Source organism: Centropristis striata, chromosome 11, assembly GCF_030273125.1.
Source record: "Centropristis striata isolate RG_2023a ecotype Rhode Island chromosome 11, C.striata_1.0, whole genome shotgun sequence".
Taxonomy (NCBI): domain Eukaryota; kingdom Metazoa; phylum Chordata; class Actinopteri; order Perciformes; family Serranidae; genus Centropristis; species Centropristis striata.
Window position 1 is genome coordinate 35,639,204 of NC_081527.1, and position 21,158 is coordinate 35,660,361.

General features: G+C 36.3%; 2 protein-coding genes across 3 annotated transcripts in view; one reads left to right on the forward strand and one right to left on the reverse strand.

Annotated features, from left to right (window-relative positions):
- The window catches only part of myom1a (myomesin 1a (skelemin)), a 37,137-nt gene extending 22,433 nt beyond the window's left edge, over nt 1-14,704 (reverse strand). The window contains exons 1-10 of the mRNA XM_059345308.1: nt 14,538-14,704; nt 8,687-8,827; nt 8,409-8,595; nt 7,031-7,188; nt 6,744-6,836; nt 6,502-6,590; nt 5,751-5,795; nt 4,563-4,724; nt 3,415-3,576; nt 1,178-1,319 (exon numbers count right to left, since the gene is read on the reverse strand). Coding sequence (XP_059201291.1) covers nt 1,178-1,319; nt 3,415-3,576; nt 4,563-4,724; nt 5,751-5,795; nt 6,502-6,590; nt 6,744-6,836; nt 7,031-7,188; nt 8,409-8,595; nt 8,687-8,827; nt 14,538-14,704 — 1,346 coding nt within the window. The remainder of the gene's footprint in view (nt 1-1,177; nt 1,320-3,414; nt 3,577-4,562; nt 4,725-5,750; nt 5,796-6,501; nt 6,591-6,743; nt 6,837-7,030; nt 7,189-8,408; nt 8,596-8,686; nt 8,828-14,537) is intronic.
- A 3,057-nt stretch (nt 14,705-17,761) lies between these two features.
- Nucleotides 17,762-21,011, forward strand: myl12.2 (myosin, light chain 12, genome duplicate 2). Of its 2 annotated transcripts, XM_059344517.1 has the most exons (5): nt 17,762-17,881; nt 19,581-19,790; nt 19,911-20,072; nt 20,615-20,641; nt 20,764-21,011. In XM_059344517.1, exons 2-5 carry the CDS (start codon nt 19,607-19,609, stop codon nt 20,934-20,936), a joined length of 546 nt encoding a protein of 181 aa, XP_059200500.1. In that variant the 5' UTR covers nt 17,762-17,881; nt 19,581-19,606; the 3' UTR covers nt 20,937-21,011. The 2 variants fall into 2 exon arrangements, with proteins under 2 accessions (XP_059200500.1, XP_059200501.1); XM_059344518.1 differs by lacking the exon at nt 20,615-20,641.
- The last annotated feature ends 147 nt before the right edge of the window (nt 21,012-21,158 follow it).

Below are 21,158 nucleotides of genomic sequence, written 5' to 3' on the forward strand. Positions count from 1 at the left end.
CAGCAGACAGGTATGGTGTATGGAGGTGTATGGAGGTGTTATCCGGAGGCTTGGCATTCATTTTTAACGAGTTTTTGGAGCAACATAGGAAGAGTTTGTGTTAGTTGCCATGTGTTTGCAGAATTGGTCATCCTACACAGAAAAAAACATATATAATACCAGTTTTACTTTATATCCTGTATGAAGGATTATATCCAATCCAATCCAATCCACTTTATTTATATAGCACAATTTTAGCAAACACAAGGTTTCCAAAGTACTGCACAAACAATAAATACATAACACAATACAACGAGATGTAGTAAACAATAGATCAGTAAGATGCAATAAGGTAAAATAAATCAAAAATAGGATAAAAATAAATAAAATAAAATGTAGAATGTACTGCCTGCACAAAATAAAATATGCATGAATACAATAAAAACAAAAAATCATAAAATCAACATAAAATCAACACTCTACGTGGCGTTAAAAAATTATAATCAGATTTAAAAGAAAGAGTGAGCTGCATGCACCACTTCTCCTCACACAGACTTTGTGGAGGTTTTGCCTCTATTTGGTTGTGATTTTGTGTCTCTTTGTGGTAATTTTATGTCTCTTTAAGGTCATTCAGTGTCTTTTATGATGCTTTTGCATCTTTTTGTGGTCATTTTATATCTCTTTGTATTCATATTGTGTCTCTGTGTAATCATTTTGAGTAATCTTATGGGTTTTTTCAGCCAGTTTGTGTCATTTTGTAATTTTATTGCAACTTTTTGTGGTAATTTTATGTCACTCTGTAGTCAATGTATGTAGGTCATAGTGTCCCTCTGTGTAATCATTTTGAGTGATTTTGTGTGTTTTTTCATCCAGTTTGTGTCTCCTCATAGTTTAATTGTCTTTTTGTTGTCATTTTTGGGCCCCTTTGTAGTAATGTCTTGGTTTTTATGGATGTTTGTGCCTCGTTGTAGTCAATTTGTGTGTGTTATAGTAATGTTGTCACTTTGTATTGTGTCTCTTCGTAGTTGAATTGTCTCTCTGAGATCATTTGGGGTATTTTTTTGCAGTAATTTGGCATCTCTTCATGGTTGGTACATGTCTCTTCTATAGACACTTGAGCAGCTGAGAGCAAGGGGGACCCCTGACACTTGAGCCTTGTAGGTTCAATCATTAATGCATCCATGCTGAGCTGCCTAACCTGTCGATGTAGTATCCCAGGATGGAGCTGCTGCCCTCCACCGCTGGCTGCTTCCAGGTCACCACCACATAGTCCTTGTTGGCATCATGACAGCGCACATCCAGGGGGGCCACAGGGACCCCCTCCACCTCCACATCAGCATCTGGCACAGCAAACACACATATTAAGAAGCCGCACACACACATTTATCAAAATAAGAAAACATGGTATATTTATACACTACCGGTCAAAAGTTTTAGAACACCCCAATTTTTCCAGTTTTTTATTGAAATTCAAGCAGTTCAAGTCAAATGAACAGCTTGAAAGGGTACAAAGGTAAGTGGTGAACTGCCAGAGTTAAATAAAAAAAGGTAAAATATAACGTACATTTCAGAATTATACAAGTAGGCCTTTTTCAGGGAACAAGAAGTGGGTTAACAACTTAACTCTATGGAGTCTTGGGCTATTTTGTCCATTTTTGAATTCTTTTCATGTCTTTGTAAGTCATTTTGTGTCTTTTTTTGGTCACTTTGTGTCTTTTTTTAGTCATTTGGTGTCTTTTTTTGTCATTTTGTGTCTTTTTTGTCATTTTGTGTCTTTTTTTGGTCATTTTGTGTCTTTTTTTAGTCCTTTAGTCCAACATAAAATGTGATTTTGAATCTTTTTTTAACTTTCAAAACACTATCATGCTCAATAAAGAATTTTAAATGTTGCAAATGTGCATTCATTTCAGAGTACACTGAGACATTAAACTGCATCATTTTCAATTAAATTCTGGAAAAGTTGGTGTGTTCTAAAACTTTTGACCAGTAGTGTATGTATGTAGTATATTTCTATAGATATATGATATGTGTTATTATAATGTATATGCTGTAGAACGAATGTGTATATACAACATATGTATTATGTGTTAGTAGATTTTGTAATGATGTATACATATATGATATGTAGAAATGTGTGTAATATGGATTAATATGTGAATAATTTTTGTTTTGCTTTGTTTTTTATTTTTATTATGTTTTGTGTTTTCAACTGTATATTTGATACTGTTGGACCCCAGGAAGAATAGCTGTGGCTTTGCTGCAGCTAATGGGGATCTTAATAATAAACCAAACTAAATTAAACTAAACTAAACACACACACACACACACACACACACTTGTGACTAGTGCTGTTTCTAAATCAGGCTGCTCTCCATTACGTTCTCAGTTTACACTTTCTGACCTACTTGCATCTTTACAGTACAGTTTGTGTGGCAGCACTGTAGCTATGATAGATTAGATCATATCACTGTAAAATAAAAGGGATTCTGATGATTCCCTCTCATGCATAAACCTGCTGATCATTTTTTCAGATGTCTGTGGTCACTTCTCTGACATGCAGACAGAAATAGAAGCAACATTCCTCAGAGGAAACCGAACACCTCCGAGGCAGCGTTATGTCACTTTAAAGACACAGCACAATTAAACGGTTCCCTACCACGTCTGTGTGTGAAGTGATCTTTAATATGTTGCATAATTCAAAACTGTGTGTAAGTGGCTTCATAGATTCATTCAATTTTCACTGTAATACAATACTAAGTGGTTGAAATTCAAGAGTCCCTCTATTTCAGGGGTGTCAAACTCTGGCCCGCGGGCCAAATTTGGCCCGCAGTGTAATTTTATTTGGCCCGCGAGGCAATACCAAATTATTATATAATTATTGTACTATAAAAGCTGACCCGCCGGTATTATACGGCGCATTTACCGCTAATACTACAAATCCCACAATGCCCTGCTGTTGTTTTGGCGCGTCAATCAGGACAGGACCCAGAAACGCTCCTCTTAGACAGTCGTCATAGCAACCTCAAGCTAGAGCTGTCTCCCAGCTACCCCTTCCCAAAAATTCCCGAAAAGAAAGGCAGAATATATTAACCTGTTGAAAAAGTTTATTTTGATATTTAAATCAGAAGGATGCAAATAGAAAAGGCATACGATTTTTATTTAATAAATTAATGACACTGATGTGTTTTTTATTTGAAATTTGATTTGCATGTCTGCACTATTTAGTTATATGTTGTATGTTTATAAGTGTTGCTGGTTCCATATTCAATGTTAAAGCAAAACATGTTTGGTACATATTAAAAGGTTTATTTGTTCAATGTTGGCCCGCGATTTTATTCAAGTTTAAAATTTTGGCCCATTGTGTATTTGAGTTTGACACCCCTGCTCAATTTGTATGACATCAGCTTCAGATGAGAAACCCGTCAGGCACCTTACCTCTGACAAACACATAAGCAGAGTAGGTGTCATAGCCAGATTTGGTGTTGACACGCAGATTGTACATGCCCTCATCTTCCTTGTTGAGGTGGACGAGCGTGAGTGTGGCACGTTCCCCAGACCAGTGGCTGTGCACCCATTTAGAGGGCTTCAAGGGGACACCTGCAGGAGAAGTCAAACACAAAAGACATGTAATCAAACAAAAAAACCAACCTGGTCTCACAGAAATCCGTGAAATAGCCACGGATTTCGCTTAACTCAAAATCCGTGGAATAGCCACGGAATCGCTCAAATTTCCGTGAAAATGACACGGATTTCGCTACAATGCAAGTTAATGACAGTCATATTTTTCTGGCGAGATCTTCACCACAAAGTGATTATGTACATTCACTGAGTGAATATTTAGAAAATAAAACATATATTTCTCGCTAGAAATGTGATCAAAATCCATTTTTATGCAGGAACAAAGTCAAAATATTATTTTTTTCACTAAAAATGAGAGAACTGTCCGCCATGTTTTTTGTTCTGACTGCAGGAACCTTGAAAGTCACGTGACTTGGAACAAACCAATAGGAACAAATATCAATGGGATGGCCACGGGATATGACTGTCATTAACTTGCATTGTAGCGAAATCCGTTTCAGTTTCACGGAAATTTGAGCGATTCCGTGGCTATTCCACGGATTTTGAGTTAAGTCAAGTCAAGTCAAGTCAAAGTTTATTTATAGAGCACATTTAAAAACAACCTCAGTTGACCAAAGTGCTGTACAGTTATTAAAATAGAATAAATCATACACAAATAGGTATAAATAAAAACAATAAAAACAATAAAAACAGTAAAATACTAAAGACAGTAAAAACAATAAAATAAAATAGAATAAAATAGTAATATAAACTCAATCCAAAACAGTGTTAGAGATAAAAAGACAAATAAAAGGGTAAAAAAAGTAAAAAAGAAAGCCAAGGATTCTTGCCTAGCTGGGACTGAACGCCAAGGAGAATAAATAGGTTTTTAATAATGTTTTAAGCGATGTTATGTTATGTTAAGCGAAATCCGTGTCTATTTCACGGATTTCTGTGAGACCAGGTTAAAAAAAACATAGGTTACAAATGTAGGTAATTTAGTATTTACATTTTGTTCTACTTACCGTTTCTGGACCACACGACTTCAGGCTGGTATTTCTTCACAGTGGGATAAACGATGACGGTGCAGCCCAGACTCAAAGTCTCGCCCTCACGGCCAAAGGCCACTTCGAACTTGTCAATGATGGTTGTTAGAAAGGTGACGCCATGCTCAGCAGAGAAACCATCTGCACAGGAAAGGTAGAAAAAATACAACTATTAAAACACTGTTGAAAATACTGTTGTTTGTCTCGACTGTGTGTTCATGCTGTTTGTTTGTTTTTGTTTTTTCCTGTGCGACTATGCATGTATGTCTGGATGTGTTTATGTGTTTGTCTAAACTAGGTATTTTGAATTGTACATATTTTTCTTTTTATATTTATATTTTTCTAGACTCTTAAATGTTGCACTTACTGGAGAGCACGTTGAATTTCGTTGTACATGTGACAATGACAAATAAAGACCTATTCTATTCTATTCTATTCTATTCTATTCTATAACACTAAACGTGCAATAATATACTTTTTGAAACACAGATTCACAGATCCAGCTGTATTATTATAGTTCTGCTGTACCGCACACAGAAACAATTCCATAAAAACTTACATGTACAGTATATATAAATAAATTCAGTTTGACAAACATCTTAAGATGAAAAAATGAAATAAAATTCCAAAATAAATAAATGACAAAAATATAAAAAATGTATAATGAGTATAAATAAATCAATTTTAAAAGTCACAAATAAATAAGTAAAGTATGTATAACATGGGGAATTTACGTTGATTAGTGCCCATTATATACAGCCATGGAAAAAATTGTTAGACCACCCTTGTTTTCTTTTATTTGTTAAAGACATTTTTTTTTAACTCTGACATTTAGCCATTTTTCCATGGTTTTCTTGATAATTACCAAAATCATTATTGGTTGTCTAGATATCAGCTCTTAAATTAAACTCTTACGAGCTATGTTTGTTGTTATCATTATATCTATCCAAACAAACGTACCTTTGGTTGTATGAGGCATTAAAATGAACAAGAAAGAGAAGAAAACAAGGGTGGTCTAATCATTTTTTTCCATAACTGTATATCTTTATTGCGCTCTAAATATCCTGTGTTTGTAAAATGTGAGTTGTGATACAAATAAAGTCTGCCTTGCCTGACTTAAAAACAAAATAAAACAAAATATTTAAAAAAACATTCAAAGTGACTCACGTGGTTTAGGATCAAGTGGGCCTGCTTCCTCGCCCTCCTGGAACCCTGCGAAGAAATATATCATTCAGTAACAAGAGATTTCACATTTGACAAAAGTAAAATAAGACTCACTGTGGGCACAAAAAGCATTTCTCATTTGTGCATGAGACTTCCTGCAGTCAAATATGTTCTACTTAAAACCAGATCCTGACTAGACAAACTGTGAGTAAATTCTCGGATCCACTCTTATTCAACGCGTCAATCTTTAGATCTTCATCCTCCAAGATTTCTGACATGCAGAGGTCAATTTATTGTTCAATTTAGGGGGACCAAATTATGGATAAATACCTTTTCCCATCTGGCAAAGGACTCCATCTCTGTAAAATGCTTCAAAAGATGTCTAAAAGCTCATTTAACTGCTGTTTTAAAATTCTAATTCACACACAAATACACTTTTTAACATGTTAATTTTTGTTTTTAATTGTTTTTGTTATTGTCATTATAACTTGTTGATGTTATACATTTGTTTTTTCTATTATCAGTTTATTACTTTCTAATAACTATGAAATTTTAGGTGGAGGCTTTAAATAAGCCCATCTGGGTGTTCTGCCTCTCCCTGCACTTTACATTATATGTTATCTTTGTCATTTTATGTAATTCTAACTGTGCAAATAAAATAAAACCTAAAAAAAAAAACCTAGGATCATGTAGTGGTTACAGTGGCTCTGCTTTAACTGTTATGACCTCAGGAGCAGCTGTAATGATTACCTACTTTTGACAACAACAGTAGCCACAGAGGAAGCTTCTCCTTTCACATTGAGGGCAGAGATGTGATACTTAGCGGTGTCGTAGAAATCACAGCTGAAAATAAAACGTGCAGACAGGGTAAATATCTTATTTGCATTCATCACTCTGCAGAAAAGTTCAACAAAAAACAATCACTAATGTGCATTTTTGGGTACATCTCATTAAGTCTAACTGGGGCTGTGCAGCGTGAGCTTCATGATTACCTACTTCTTGATCTCCAGGGAGTGCATGTTGTAATTGCTCTCCACTGTGTACTTCTCGGGGTGGGCCTTGGCGTCAATGAGCACATTGTTTTTGTACCTTGAAGACAGCAGAAAGACTTATTTTTACTGTTGAGTGTGTGTGTTCATGCTGGGCCAGTAGGAAAATAGACTTGGCTGGTGATGAGAGCTTTGGATGGAAACTTTCTCTATGACACACAATGAATGATCGCCTCTCATCAGCCTCTTTTGCTCATGACTCAGAGAAGTTTTGGAGCAGTTAATGCATCTTACCAGGCAACCCTGGGCTTAGGCCATCCTGCCACAGTGCAGTGCAGCTTGACGTCCTTGCCCTCCCAGACAGTCTGTCCGCGCGGCTTGATGATGAACTCTGGAGCGTGTGTCAGGCTGTCTGGGTTCATTTTCTTACGGAACTCTGTCCACTCATCCATCTGTAGCGAGAGAGAGAAGACAGACTAATGAAGTTCAGCGCTATTCCACTAGGGGAAGCTTAACAGATTTTGTACCACCTAGAGTTAAGACAAACATGGGTAAAAAGTCCTTTCTTTATGCTGGAACTATTCTTTGGAACAGGTTACCTGGCCCACTTAAATCAATCAGAAGCATACGCAGTTTTAAACAAAACTTGAAAAAATGGTTTAAACACCAATCTTAGAATGTTGGCAATCTGTATCTGTCGTGTATATTTGAAACTGTATCAGATACTCCTTTTCTGTACTGTAACAGATATAAAACATCTTTCCTTCCACATGCCATCACACTGTACAATAACAAATAATAGTCTGGTTCATTACATACTGTCGTTATATGCACTTTATGTGTTTTTTATGCACACTGTTCATGCACACTTTTATGCACCTTATTTGTTTCATAGCACCAACATTTTTATACTGTATATTCATATTTATTCTGCACTGGAATTCTATTCTACTCCTTAATACATACTCCTTCTTTAGACACTTTATTTTTTATTGTATTGGTATTGTATTTTTATATTTTATTGCTTGAAGTATGCCTAGGTTGTTCTTTTTATGTAATTGTGTTGTTAATTCTCTCTGTGTGTAATGCTGCTGACACAGTAATTTCCCAGCTTGGGATAAATAAAGTCTCTCTCTCTCTCTCTCTCTCTCTCTCTCTCTCTCTATCTATCTATCTATCTATCTATCTATCTATCTATCTATCTATCTATCTATCTATCTATCCATCTATCTTTGAAAGAACTAAAACTATAATCTATCTATCTATCTATCCATCTATCTATCTATCTATCTATCTATCTATCTATCCATCTATCTTTGAAAGAACTAAAACTATAATCTATCTATCTATCTATCTATCTATCTATCTATCTATCTATCTATCTATCTATCTATCTATCTTTGAAAGAACTAAAACTATAATCTATCTATTTATCTATCTATCTATCTATCTATCTATCTATCTATCTATCCATCTATCTTTGAAAGAACTAAAACTATAATCTATCTATCTATCTATCTGTCTGTCTATCTATCTATCTATCTATCTATCTATCTATCTATCTATCTATCTATCTATCTACAAAACTGAGTGTTCTTCTCGTCAGAGGTGAGGTGCAGAGTTATTGCCTCGGGTGTTATTGCAAATCCACAAAAAAATGAAAAGGATTTACCGTCCTGGCCAGGTCCATGCGTTCAGCAGATTCCCTGATATGTGTTGATCTGGTTTTCTTCACCACCCTAACCTCCATAGCCTCCTTGGCCTCCCTGACAAACAGGTTCCTCATGGCCACATAGTTGATGCCCTCTTCAGTGACGTCCTCCTCCTGGGCCTCCATCAGACCACGAACAACCTCATGACTGCAGAGAAATGTTTCATTTAGTGTCAGTAACTGCAATAAAAGTCATTAGTGTTCAGCCTCTGTCCGTGTTGTGCAGGGTCCTCACTCACTTGGCTCTGAATACGGGAATGACATAGCCGATGACTTCCTTGTCCTTGTCCATGGCCAGGTAGGTGCGTTTGGCTCTCTTGGGTAGCGGGCTGAGTTTAACCACCTCCTGCCCCTTCGCTGTCTTCACACTGGTCTTCACACTTGAAGGTGAGAGACAACAATCATAGCATTACAAACACCATTGTACATAATAACATTTTTCCCAAATAGTTAAATCCAGAGGTTCACAATCTTTTTTTTTTGTGCAAAGGACCTCTTAAAAGAAAGAGAAAATACCAGGGAACCTTATGAATGTTCCTGGGAATAATGAGACGTGCCTATTTACACTTCTATAGTCTTAATGATGTGACAGAACAATGCAGGCAAAATGCATTTGAAATATTTTTGATAACATTTTTACAGAGTTTTTTTTTTTTATTAACATTTTTAGAGTCCAGTACCTGAGTGCATTGATTTCGTTGTATTTCTGTGCAATGACAAATAAAAATCTAATCTAATCTAATCTAATTTATAAGAGTTATCATTAAAATATAATAAAAAATAAAAGATTTGAAAATCTAAATATTTGTAGTTCTTTATTTTTCTATAAAGCCTTATGTACAAACACACTAACAAAAAAAACATTTCTTAATTATTTTAATGAATTTATCTGAAACTTTGACCTTTGACTACTGGTTTACTGTGAATTCTTGGGACAAAACTACAGAGTTCTCTGTTTTTCTTCTTATTAATAAATTCTAAGATTGCATCATGAATTAATAATTTTATTGGTATTAGTCTGTGTACCCAGACATTTGATCCATGAACATATTATATTTGTAAAACATTCCTTGAACGGAGAAAATCGATCTTTAAGGAACTTGGGGCTGGTGGGAGAAACACACCTGCCCATATTCAGTGGGTTACATACTGCAGAAATAAACCTGGGATCTAGAAAACATTTTGGGCGTATGCACCAAGTGAGCAATTCTCATTTGACTGAAAAGGCACCATCTTTGCAACTGGTATCCAGTTATAATCCGTCAATTATATATCAACCAGACCTCATCCTCATGCGGACTTTGTCAGTCATTACACTACTAACTTCCTTTTATTCCCCTCCCGTCATAATTACAACAGCCACTAGAGGTTGCTCCTTTACAACAAACACAAATGGTTCGTAATAAGCTGCTTGCACAGAAGACCTTTTTTTTTTTTTTTGAGGAGGCCAAAAATAAAACACCAATAATAAAACCAACTAGGACTGCGCGCAGTACTGAATGGACCCTCGCAGTCCATGCGTGTCGGGGTTTGTGCATTACAGGGACCAGTCTATACCACCCCTATGAATTTCATTGCCTTAAGTCTTATGGTCTGGGCACAGTGGCACTTATTAAATTAAACTGCCGACAGAGCGCCACCTAGGGGCCGATCAATAAAACCTTCAAGAGTTATCCTCAGGAGGGCATTGACAATAAGTATACCAAGTTTGGTATTAATCTGACCAACCGATTTGGAGATATAAACTACTTCAATTTAAAGAGCGCCACCTAGTGGTCATCGCCCAAAATTTTGCAGCAAGCCTCAGGGGCTCATGGGGAAGTAGGATCTTGAGTTTCATGTCATTCAGACACACCAATGTGGAGATATGCAACACTTCGTGTTTCGTGTTTATAATAGCGCCACCTGCAGGAAGTTGTTATTTAATAACTTGAGTATTCTTTGGGTTATCAAAGTTCTTTTAATAACTTTTTGTCATGAGGGTCCATAGATGCTGTGTGCAAAGTTTGGTGCAAAACGATGAAATTGCCTAGGAGGAGTTGGAAAAAGTAGGCAGGTCGTTGCCTGCTCGGGCCCTAATAATAAAACACACCTAAAGTGAAAAGAATGCAAAGCAGCAATGGAATCTAAATATAATGACAAAAATACACTACCTCTCTGCAATTATATCACTTTAAATAAACGTGCTAGTTATATAAAGATACATTAAGAATATGCTACTGTCCAGTTAGTCAGAAATGGAAGTCATATTTATGGCCATCTTTAAAGACCCTGGTCTATATCACACTCTGAGTCATTTACCTGTCAGCCTGTCAGGCCTCTCTATTGTCAGCTGGGTTTATAAATGGAGCTGGAACTGGTGGATAGGCAGCAGGGTAGAAAAGTTCAATTTAAAGCCCTGCTTCCGCTCATAATCTCTTCCAAGTCTGTCCTAGTCTATCCATTTGGCCTAGAGGAGTAGCGGCAGAACGCGGCTTTGATAAACTCTATTCCATACAGGGGAGGTGGGATCAAGTCGATGGAAGGGGCTGAACGCGGCACAGCAGAGACAGACAGATGGAGAGAGTCTCACTAAAGATTTCTGCAGTGTCAAAAAGTTATTTATACTGCTGACTCACCAGGTGTGCTGAAAGGAAGTCTTTGGTTCAGTATAAAAAAAAGACAAAAAGTCAAAGGTATAAAAAGTTTTACTGCTGATAAAAACAGCCTGAGAAGTGACAATGTATATCAATCCTTAGATTGAAATATAAGAGTGCCAATTGGAAACTTTTTAATCAATCAATCATTTCTGACACATACCCACATGTACTGACGAGACATTGTGCTGCCCAATTGTGAGATGAATATGTTGAATCCTCCAGGAGGATTTTAAAAAGGTTTCTGTGCAACCTAAAGCCCTAAAACGTATTTATGAAGGGAAAATTAACACACAATAGCCAATGGCTGAATTCCTGTTGGGAAAAGAATTGCACATTTTTCATATTTTCTTGAAGATGCAAAACCATTTTCCAGAATATCTTAAGAACTTTATCCCACTGAGCTCGCTGGCTTCACCTGAGCCCAATCACTGCAGAACTCAGCAATTTTGTTCAAGCAAAAATAATCCCTACAAAAACAATAGGTTCCTTATACACTACCGGTCAAAAGTTTTAGAACACCCCAGTTTTTCCAGTTTTTTATTGAAATTCAAGCAGTTCAAGTCCAATGAACAGCTTGAAAGGGTACAAAGGTAAGTGGTGAACTGCCAGAGGTAAATAAAAAAAGGTAAGCTTAACCAAAACTGAAAAATAATGTACATTTCAGAATTATACAAGTAGGCCTTTTTCAGGGAACAAGAAATGGGTTAACAACTTAACTCTATGGAGTCTTGGGCTATTTTGTCCATTTTTGAATTCTTTTCATGTCTTTGTAAGTCATTTTGTGTCTTTTTTTGGTCATTTTGTGTCTTTTTTGTAATTTTGTGTCTTTTCTTGTAATTTTGTGTCTTTTTTTGGTCATTTTGTGTCTTTTTTTAGTCCTTTAGTCCAACATAAAATGTGATTTTGAATCGTTTTTTTACTTTCAAAACACTATCATGCTCAATCAAGAATTTTAAATGTTGCAAATGTGCATTCATTTCAGAGTACACTGAGACATTAAACTGCATAATTTTCAATTAAATTCTTGAAAAAGTTGGTGTGTTCTAAAACCTTTGACCAGTAGTGTACATTCAAGGCCTAGTCACACAAGGAGAATAACAATAACTTGATGAGAAAATGGGGATTGTGGCCCGAGAGCTATTAAGTATTAAACATCCATTGAAGCCAGAGTGCAACCGTTTACACTTTCATGACTTCCCATAGTGTCTTTACAGTTGGCCTAATGGGAACGTCTCATGTCCTTCCCTACAGAAATAACTCGGCTGTCCATGAATATATCTGGCAGCCCTTCACTGCAGCTGAAATTCCTTCCCTGACCCCGTTTAGAAAGCTCTCCTGATTCCAACATGTACACTGAGCCCTGCAGCCTGAAGGACAAAGACACTCTGACATATTAACATGCTGAAAAGAGTTTGTGACACCTTGTAACTTTTAGTCACACAACACGAATACTAGACACTTAAATAACTATTATTGTCAGAGATGTGTCTCTGGTTTTCCATGTTTATTCCTGCAGCAGAGCTTTGTTATAAGGTGAAGTGGATCGGACAAAGAAATCTATATCTCTCTATAACAATTTATGTTATTTTCCCCCATTAATTGATCAACTATTGTTTCTAAGCAGTCAAAAACTCATGTTGTTCTTCAGAATCAATAGTCAGCAACCCACAGAGAATATCAATATCAATGAGTTAATATTAATATGGACAACAAACACAGAGACTACTTAGATTCCGACTACCCTAACATTGTGCAAATTAAAGTAAATAAACATAATGTGCTAGCACACAATACTATGGAAGGCCATTTAAGTACATATATGATAAATAAATAAATACAAACATACATACATACATAAATATACTGTATGTGCCTTTTAAATACATAAATATGGCTATGAAATAAATCCTGAAATAAATGGCTTGTCAAAGGCAAAAATATTTATAAATAAATTTAAACTTTTCAAAGGACTCCTTTTATTTATTTCAGGGGAATTATGTGGATTTATGGAAAAAAAGTCCCCTGTAATCAATAAAATTTGGCCTTTAAAAATGTTACATTTATTGCTTCAGTTAATTATTATCGGGATGCATTTCATAGCAATATTTATTTCATAAACATTCATTTATTCAATTTTGACCGTACACTACCACTGCTACGTAGATTTAATAGTAACAAGCAGCCCAGAGCTGCTGACTCAAGACTTGAGACTTGAACTAGACTCAGTCTTCACTTGGACTTGACCACTTTGAGATTTGAACATAAAACTGGATTCCTTAAAAACCTTATTTTGTGCAACTACTGAAAGCAAAAACACTCAAGTCACAAGTTTGATCTGGTAAAATCGTGGCACAATAAATTCTAGAATGTGTTATTCAATATTCAGTTATTATGCTTTTGCATTAAAACACAACAAAAGGAGCTTTAAAAGACAATATACTGGTACTGGTCAGGATTTATAGACCTGAGAGACTTGACCCAAACTTGTTCTGTCAGAGCCTCAAGAAGAACAATCATGTTCTTATAAATATCCAGTTATTAAAAGATGAACATCCACTGTATGGGCAGAGAGACAGCACCTACTCTACATAAAAACACACTTTGAGCTGCTTGTTTTTTCTCTTCTGCTGCTGAACACACTTCACATCAGACACCAGAGTGTGGTGTTGAATATTTGAAAGAGGTCTGCTTGAATGCATTCACCATTTGGTAGGTTATTGAAGTGGCAGATTACATAAAGAGAACCCTATTCATATTTTTACTTTTTTATTTAACCCATAAGAACCCATGGTGACACGGGTGTCACAAACATTTTAAATGTTCTAGTAATGTTCATGTATGTTTTCTCAAGCACATAAGTGTGTTTTTCAGTGTTCTACAGCTACAGTAGCTTGTTGAGAAGCCGTCCAATGAGGCAGTGTTATTTAGATTTATTTATTATTGATTTATTGTTATTTTGTTACTTAAAAACAAATCTGACATGGAATTTGTCGTCTAACAGCACTATTCAAGACACAATTTTGATATATGTTATGGAGATGAAAACAAAAAAGGCAAATGTTTTTTTGTTTTTATTATTGATTTAATATTATTTTGTTACTTAAAAACAAATCTAAAAAATAATTCATTGTTCAACAGCACTATTAATGTCACAATTTTGATATGTGTTGTGAAGATGCAAAGAAAAAGACAAATTTGCGTTTCTCTAAGCAGAAAATGTGTCTAATTTATTTATTTAAAAATAAGAAATACCATAAACGGCCTTTGTAACGTTTATGTCACAATTAAAAAAAACAAAAAAACATCAGAAATGTATTCTATGTGGTCCACTTTGGTATATCCCCTATAATTTTCCTTTTTAAGGATTACTGGGTCTGGGTTCTTATGGGTTAATGTCAACCATCTCTCAAGTATTTTGGACATTTCTCCTGCGTCACTCCCATCCTCTTACCGACGGCTGGTGGTCTTGACGCTGGAGAAGGACTGCTTGCTAACAGACGACTTGCTGCTCAGGTAACAGCTGCTCTCAAAGTGAAGCTGCTGCTGCTGCTTCTGTTCCTGTCGCTGCTGACACTGCTGATGCTGCAGCGCCTGCGTCACTTGTAACGATCCTGACATCCTGAGGGCCACTCCGCCAACTTATATGTTGACTGTTCTTTACTTAACCAGCTCTGCAAATCAATCTCACTGTTACCATTGTAGATTGATTTCTGAATTGGTGGTTAGTTTAGTTTAGCAGGAGATTGTGATTAAGTATTAGAGATGGTGAAGTGATGAGGAAGCTGTTAAGATGGCGTTTTTTTTTTTTTTTTTTTGAGCAGTTAAAGCGTTCTACTTCTAGAAGCAGCAGGAAATACACATTGATTTCCCCAACACTTTAAAGGTTTAATGTGTAAGATATGGCCTGATTTTTTAGTGTAAAACAGTTTTAATAAAAAAAATGAATTATCATGTTGTGGAGATATTTACTGAAATTAGCATGCTAACCAGCTAGCCCCTTCCTGTCCTGTCTTGTAACATCACTTGTGCCTTGAAGTGATTGTAGTCTGCCCTCAGAGAGCATGAAGAAGTAGACAGAGCTTGACTGTTAGCAGTTCATGCATGGTTGTATTCGTAGCAGCTTTAACTTCTAAACTAAAATTTAAAGCTAAATCCGAAATAAAATCCTGTATTGAAGAGAATGTTACAGTGGATGGGTCCCTGGAAAATCTAGCTCCATCCTAGTGAAGGTTACTCACTAAGTGAAGATGATACAAAAGGAAATAGGAGCGAGGAAGACGATCCAGGATCCAGGATCCAGGATCCTGTATCCAGGCAAGGCTATGAGTGACCGCATAAATCAGGCTGCAGTGTCTTTCTTGCCAGACTAAATAGATAACACTGCTATCTGTGCTGTGGAGACCTGTCTGTATGGAAGCATCCTCTACTTAGTTTAGCCGTGGAGCTAGCAGCTAGCATGGCTAGCAGGCTGCATCGTTCCCACACCTGACTCCGCATTGCATCAGCCTGTGACTCCTGTCTGCTGGGCTGTTGCTCTCTGTGCCCGGGATGGAGATAAGAGTCTATTGCAACAGTTTCTTAAACCATCATGTTAGTGTGTTTGCAAGGTTTAGTGCGTATGTACATAAGACTATCTTATCTGTCTTGATCTAGTAAATCGTGTCATTTTTGCACAAGACAATTATTGCCGCTGACTTTTTTGAGAATGTGGCCACATCTTACACATTTCCTCTTTAAAGATTACACTATTTAAAAAGAAAAATAACCTCCTTTAGTGGATTTATAAAACTGATGAACTTGCCATGAATTGGGAAACAAACTGCGGTGAGATTTAATCCAGCGACAGATGAGAACATCCAAAACTAAAATGTTGTGTTTATATTTTAATTCAAGGGTTTGATTAATAGTAGTCTCGATATACACCTTCTACACAATTCCTAGAGCAATTTCCTAAAGCCAGTGTTGACATTTTCAAAATGCTTATTTTGTGCAGTCAAAAGTCCAAAACCAAAAGGTATTCAGTTGTTACAGAAAACAAAACAAATGTTCACCTTTGCATAGTGCATTTTTTGTTTTTTTTTGTTTTTTTTTAATTCGAAATAGCAGCTTAAATTAACTGGTTATCAAGATTGTTGCAGATACATGTTCTGTTGCTTCACCAATCAATCGATAAATAATTTCAGCTCTAGTAGGTACAGCTGGAGTTATATGTAGGCCTACAGTTTGACAACATGAGCAGCTCACACTGGGCACTGACCCATCATCATGTAACCAAAGATCAATCAGGTATCTGATTCTGATCTGTAGTTTATGATGATAGAAATAAAAAAAAGCATTTTCTGGTGGTTATGTCCCTGAGCAGCACCTACAACAGGCAGCCTGAACTGTGTCACTCTATTTATAAAGAGCTACAAACAGTAAAGAGGACTGTAAGCCATGAGGACACCGAGTGCATAATGAAAAGATCTGACTCATAAAAACTTTGAAGGTTAAAAGTAAGCAGTGAATGTGAATGGAGTGGATTAGCTCTACTTTTAGGGTGAATTTCACTTCAATGACACATGCAGTCTAATCTACAAGGACACAGTAGCTAAACATGAACACAATCTTGTTAGTGTGAAGGACAATGAAAATATTTAAATCAAAACACATTAATTAATTAAAAAAAATAAATACAGCTGTAAGAAGGCCTCAAGCCTGAAGAATAGGGGATTTTAAAAGATCACATAAATTACAATAACAGTTATTAGTGACTTATGAATAAAGAAAAAATCACTCACCACAACAAAGAATTCCCCCAATCCACAAAAGTTGAAAATTAGAGAAAGTGTGCTATTCCAAAAGTAGCTAAAGCAAGTCCAGATCCGGGTAAAGCAGCAGGGTGAGGGGCAGCGGACAGGACGGCAGTCCACTGAACAAAAATAATGCTGCCACTCGGCAGAATGCACAAGACACCCTCAGGACCTTTTAAGGCTGGGACAGCTTTAAATTTAGACCATGAGAAGGGCCAGGCAGAGCTGAGGAGCCTCTGCTGGCCCTGGGTGCTGCACTTAAGGGGGATATGTGGGAATTTCTTGTGTGCATATCTTATAAATTAGTAGAAAAGCTGCAGGAGGCCCACTTGCTGGATGCCTCGCATTGTTGCATTTATCTCTGAACAAGCTGTCATTGTTAATACGGGCAAAGCCTGAACAAACACCCCTAAACTACTGTCTTAACTTGATATCTAATGTCATATGCGCATGTGATCCGGCTAATGGCTGGACTGTACCAAAAACGTGACCCTACGCTTTAAAATCTTCCTCAACTTAAAGTTACACTTCTCAACTTACTTCTTTGTGACCAAACTGTAGCGCAAAATAGTGTGCCAGATTATTACCACAATTAAATCGAGACAAACTCGCACTAAAACACTTTTGAGTTTATTAGTAAATGCTGCCACCTGCTGGTCAAATATACAAACTACAGCATTGGTCATTTGCTAAAATTAAAAGGATCTTATCAAAATAAGAACTGTAAAAAAAAAATCCAAAATTCCTTTTAAATTGCACAACTTCTTATTATTTAACCATCTCACTGGATACATTGTAAATAAACAAATGAACAGCGCGTCATCAAAGTAGATTTGAGGACAACATGGTATATTCCAGCCGTTGGCTCCGCCCAGCTCGGCTGTGATTGGTCAGTTTGGGAAACAGGAAGTAAAACATTGATGGTTGCTCTCCATCACTTTGCTGTGGATGCTCTGCTCGCTGTGTTTGCAGCCGTTCGGCAATAACGATTATATTTTTTGAGGTGAGTGATTTAATTTGTCGCCTCTGAATCTTTTGAACACTAAGGCCTCTTTAAGTTTATGTTTTAACCTCTGAATTGATCTCAGTTCAAGCTTTTCTGGTCAGTGAGTTATTGAGGTCAACATTGTGCTAACTAATGTTAGCTTACTAATCATTTAAATGTTTCCTCAGGCTTCTAAAGTATTTTGGGCAGCAAAAATATATTTTATAATTCAAACTACTTCCTTAAATCAGTAAATACTGTATATATTTACTGTTGATGGCTAATGTGTGTAAGCTAAAGCTATCATCATTTGTTTTGCTAACCTCATGACAAGTGACCTCATTTTTATCAATAGAAAACATTGTGATTCCATTATTAAGTAATATTTAGTCTTCGCAGTTAATCAACAAGTAAATGGCCAGAATCCCTTACAGTCAAACTGGGAAATATCAACTTCTACCCAAACATTATCCAGTCCAAAGGTCCACATCTTAAACTGGGCCCTGTTCTGTTTGTTCCTATGGTGGCTTTGATTTGTCACAAACTTGGATTTTTCTGTTTTACAAAGATGGATTAAACTGTTTTTAGCAGCTGGTGTCACAGAAACATTTCTCTCCTGCAAAAGTGCAGCCTCATCCACAATTAAAATGATGATGATAAGGCATTTCCAAGGTTAACGACCACACCTGGAGTCATTTTCAGCTGTCAGATGACTGTTATGAAACCATTAGATAGATAGATAGATAGAACTTTATTGTCTGTCACGAGTGACAGAAATTCATTTTTGACAGGCTCATATAAAAAACACTAAGAAAAAAACAAACATTAAAAACACAAAAATGTGTACAATCATGCTAAAAAGGGGGGGGGGGGCTGTTAAAAGCAACAGAGTGTTCATTTTTTGTTGTTCAGGGTGGTTATTGCAGAGGGGACGAAGGATTTTTTGTAGATGTTTTTCTACATTAGAACCAAAAGTTATGGTTTCAGTAAGGATATTTTGGTGAAGAGTGTTTGATTAATTCAGTTTACATCAATTTAGTGCAGAAACTATTATTTTCATTATTTGCCCATTGTTCTGTCAATATATAAATATTTATAATAAAGACTGAACAAAATATGCTATGTGCCGTTTTCCAGAGCCCAAGGTGACATCTTCAGATACTGTTTTATGTGTTGTACAGGCCAAAAATCTGAATGTTTATTATCATGAGTGACTATGAAAAGCATCAAATTTTCACATTAAAAATCTGTCTATTTGCTTATAAATTGACTAAAACAATTATTCAGTGATCAGAAGAGCTGCCAATTTTCTGTTAATTGCCTAATAAATGAATTTATTAATCCATTAATCACTACAGCTCAAGTTCAATGAGTCACTTTTACAAATTATAATCTTACTTGTATACTGTAAATAATACCTGAAGTTTATGATCTTCACTCTTTTTGTCTTTTTTTTTTTTGTATTTTAAATTGCGTCAAAAAAAACAAAGTAAAATGGATTAGAATAATGATTGTTTTGCTACCGTAATCTTAGCCTGGATTACTTAAGACTTTTTAAAAAAATGGGGCCATTTTATCAAGTCATATAAACCAGAATAAATACAGAAACTTGGTACAAACATATATTGTCATTAAGATAAATTTAACTATTAGTATATAGATTTTATATCATATTGTCAAGCTTTATGTGACAGCTGTTATGTCATGTTTCTTCCAGGAGGAGGGGACCGACCAACTGCCATCATGTCGAGCAAACGGGCCAAGGGAAAGAACACCAAGAAGCGTCCTCAGCGTGCCACCTCCAATGTGTTCGCCATGTTTGACCAGTCTCAAATCCAGGAGTTCAAGGAGGCCTTCAACATGATCGACCAGAACAGGGACGGTTTTATTGACAAAGAAGACCTTCATGACATGCTGGCCTCATTAGGTAAAGACATGAGATTGGAGATTGATTCGAAATTTTCTTTTTTACAAAGACGGCTATATTAACACTGATTGTGGGTGAGAATAAGTGTCATAAATCCTCATTCCTCTGATATTTTCCCAGGTAAGAACCCCACAGATGAATACTTGGAGACGATGATGAACGAGGCGCCGGGCCCAATCAACTTCACCATGTTTCTGACCATGTTTGGGGAGAAGCTGAACGGCACAGATCCGGAGGATGTGATCCGTAACGCTTTTGCCTGCTTTGACGAGGAGGGCACAGGTTAGTCACTACTTAGTATGTCTGTTTCTCAATGTTGTCAGGATATGTTTGTTTATATGGATATGTTTGTTTATTTTTGATCAAAACACTTTGGACACAATTCTCAAAGGCAACCAAATAAATGGCATCACTGTTCGTCACTGTTCGTCTTAAATTCCCAAATGGAATTGGATTCATGCTGCCATTAGCTATTTTCATTATTGTTTAATGAGACAATGTCTTAAATATTGAATGAATAATATTGTCTACAAATGGCACAAAAATGTGCCTAATAAATGTCTTTTACCGATGTTAATGAAGTTGATTGGTATCAAAATGTTTAAAGAAATGTTTCTATTCCTGTCTAATTTTAACATTTTTTAAAACATTTATTTCAAAAACATGACAAAGGCACATAGAAAGGGCGGACCTCTGGGAAAGCCAACTCCCCTGTCTCACGATGTTAACTAAAGTGAAGAATAATTTATGTATCTGCTCTGAGATTTGGATCCACTCCCAAATTTAATGGGTTCTTCTTTTTCTGTAATCCTGCTGACAAACAGAATCTAAACCTGGCCTTCTTGGCGAAGGTAATCACACAGAATCCGTATCCAGCAAACTTGACATTTGTCTCGATAAATAACACGAATGGTTGTGAATGTAAATCGATTTTCAGTAAGTCAACTGACAGATGGATCAACTTCTCCTGCAGGTATAATCCAGGAGGAGTACCTGCGGGAGCTGCTCACCACGATGGGCGACAGGTTTACAGATGAAGAAGTGGACGAGCTCTTCCGGGAGGCGCCCATCGACAAGAAAGGCAACTTCAACTATGTAGCATTCACCCGCATACTGAAGCACGGCGCCAAGGACAAAGATGATTAGTGACAAAACTCTGGGTGTGGTTTATTCTGTACGGAAGCCCTGAACCGCAAGTGAAGAAATTTTTTTTTTGAGATGTTATCTTGTTATTTCGAGATCATATCTCATTATTTCGAGACAATACACATATGTAAAAAAAAATAAGAATTAAAAAAAAAAAAATCTTCCAAAATTTTTTTTTTCTTCAGATATTATCTCATTATTTCGAGATATCTCGTTATTTCG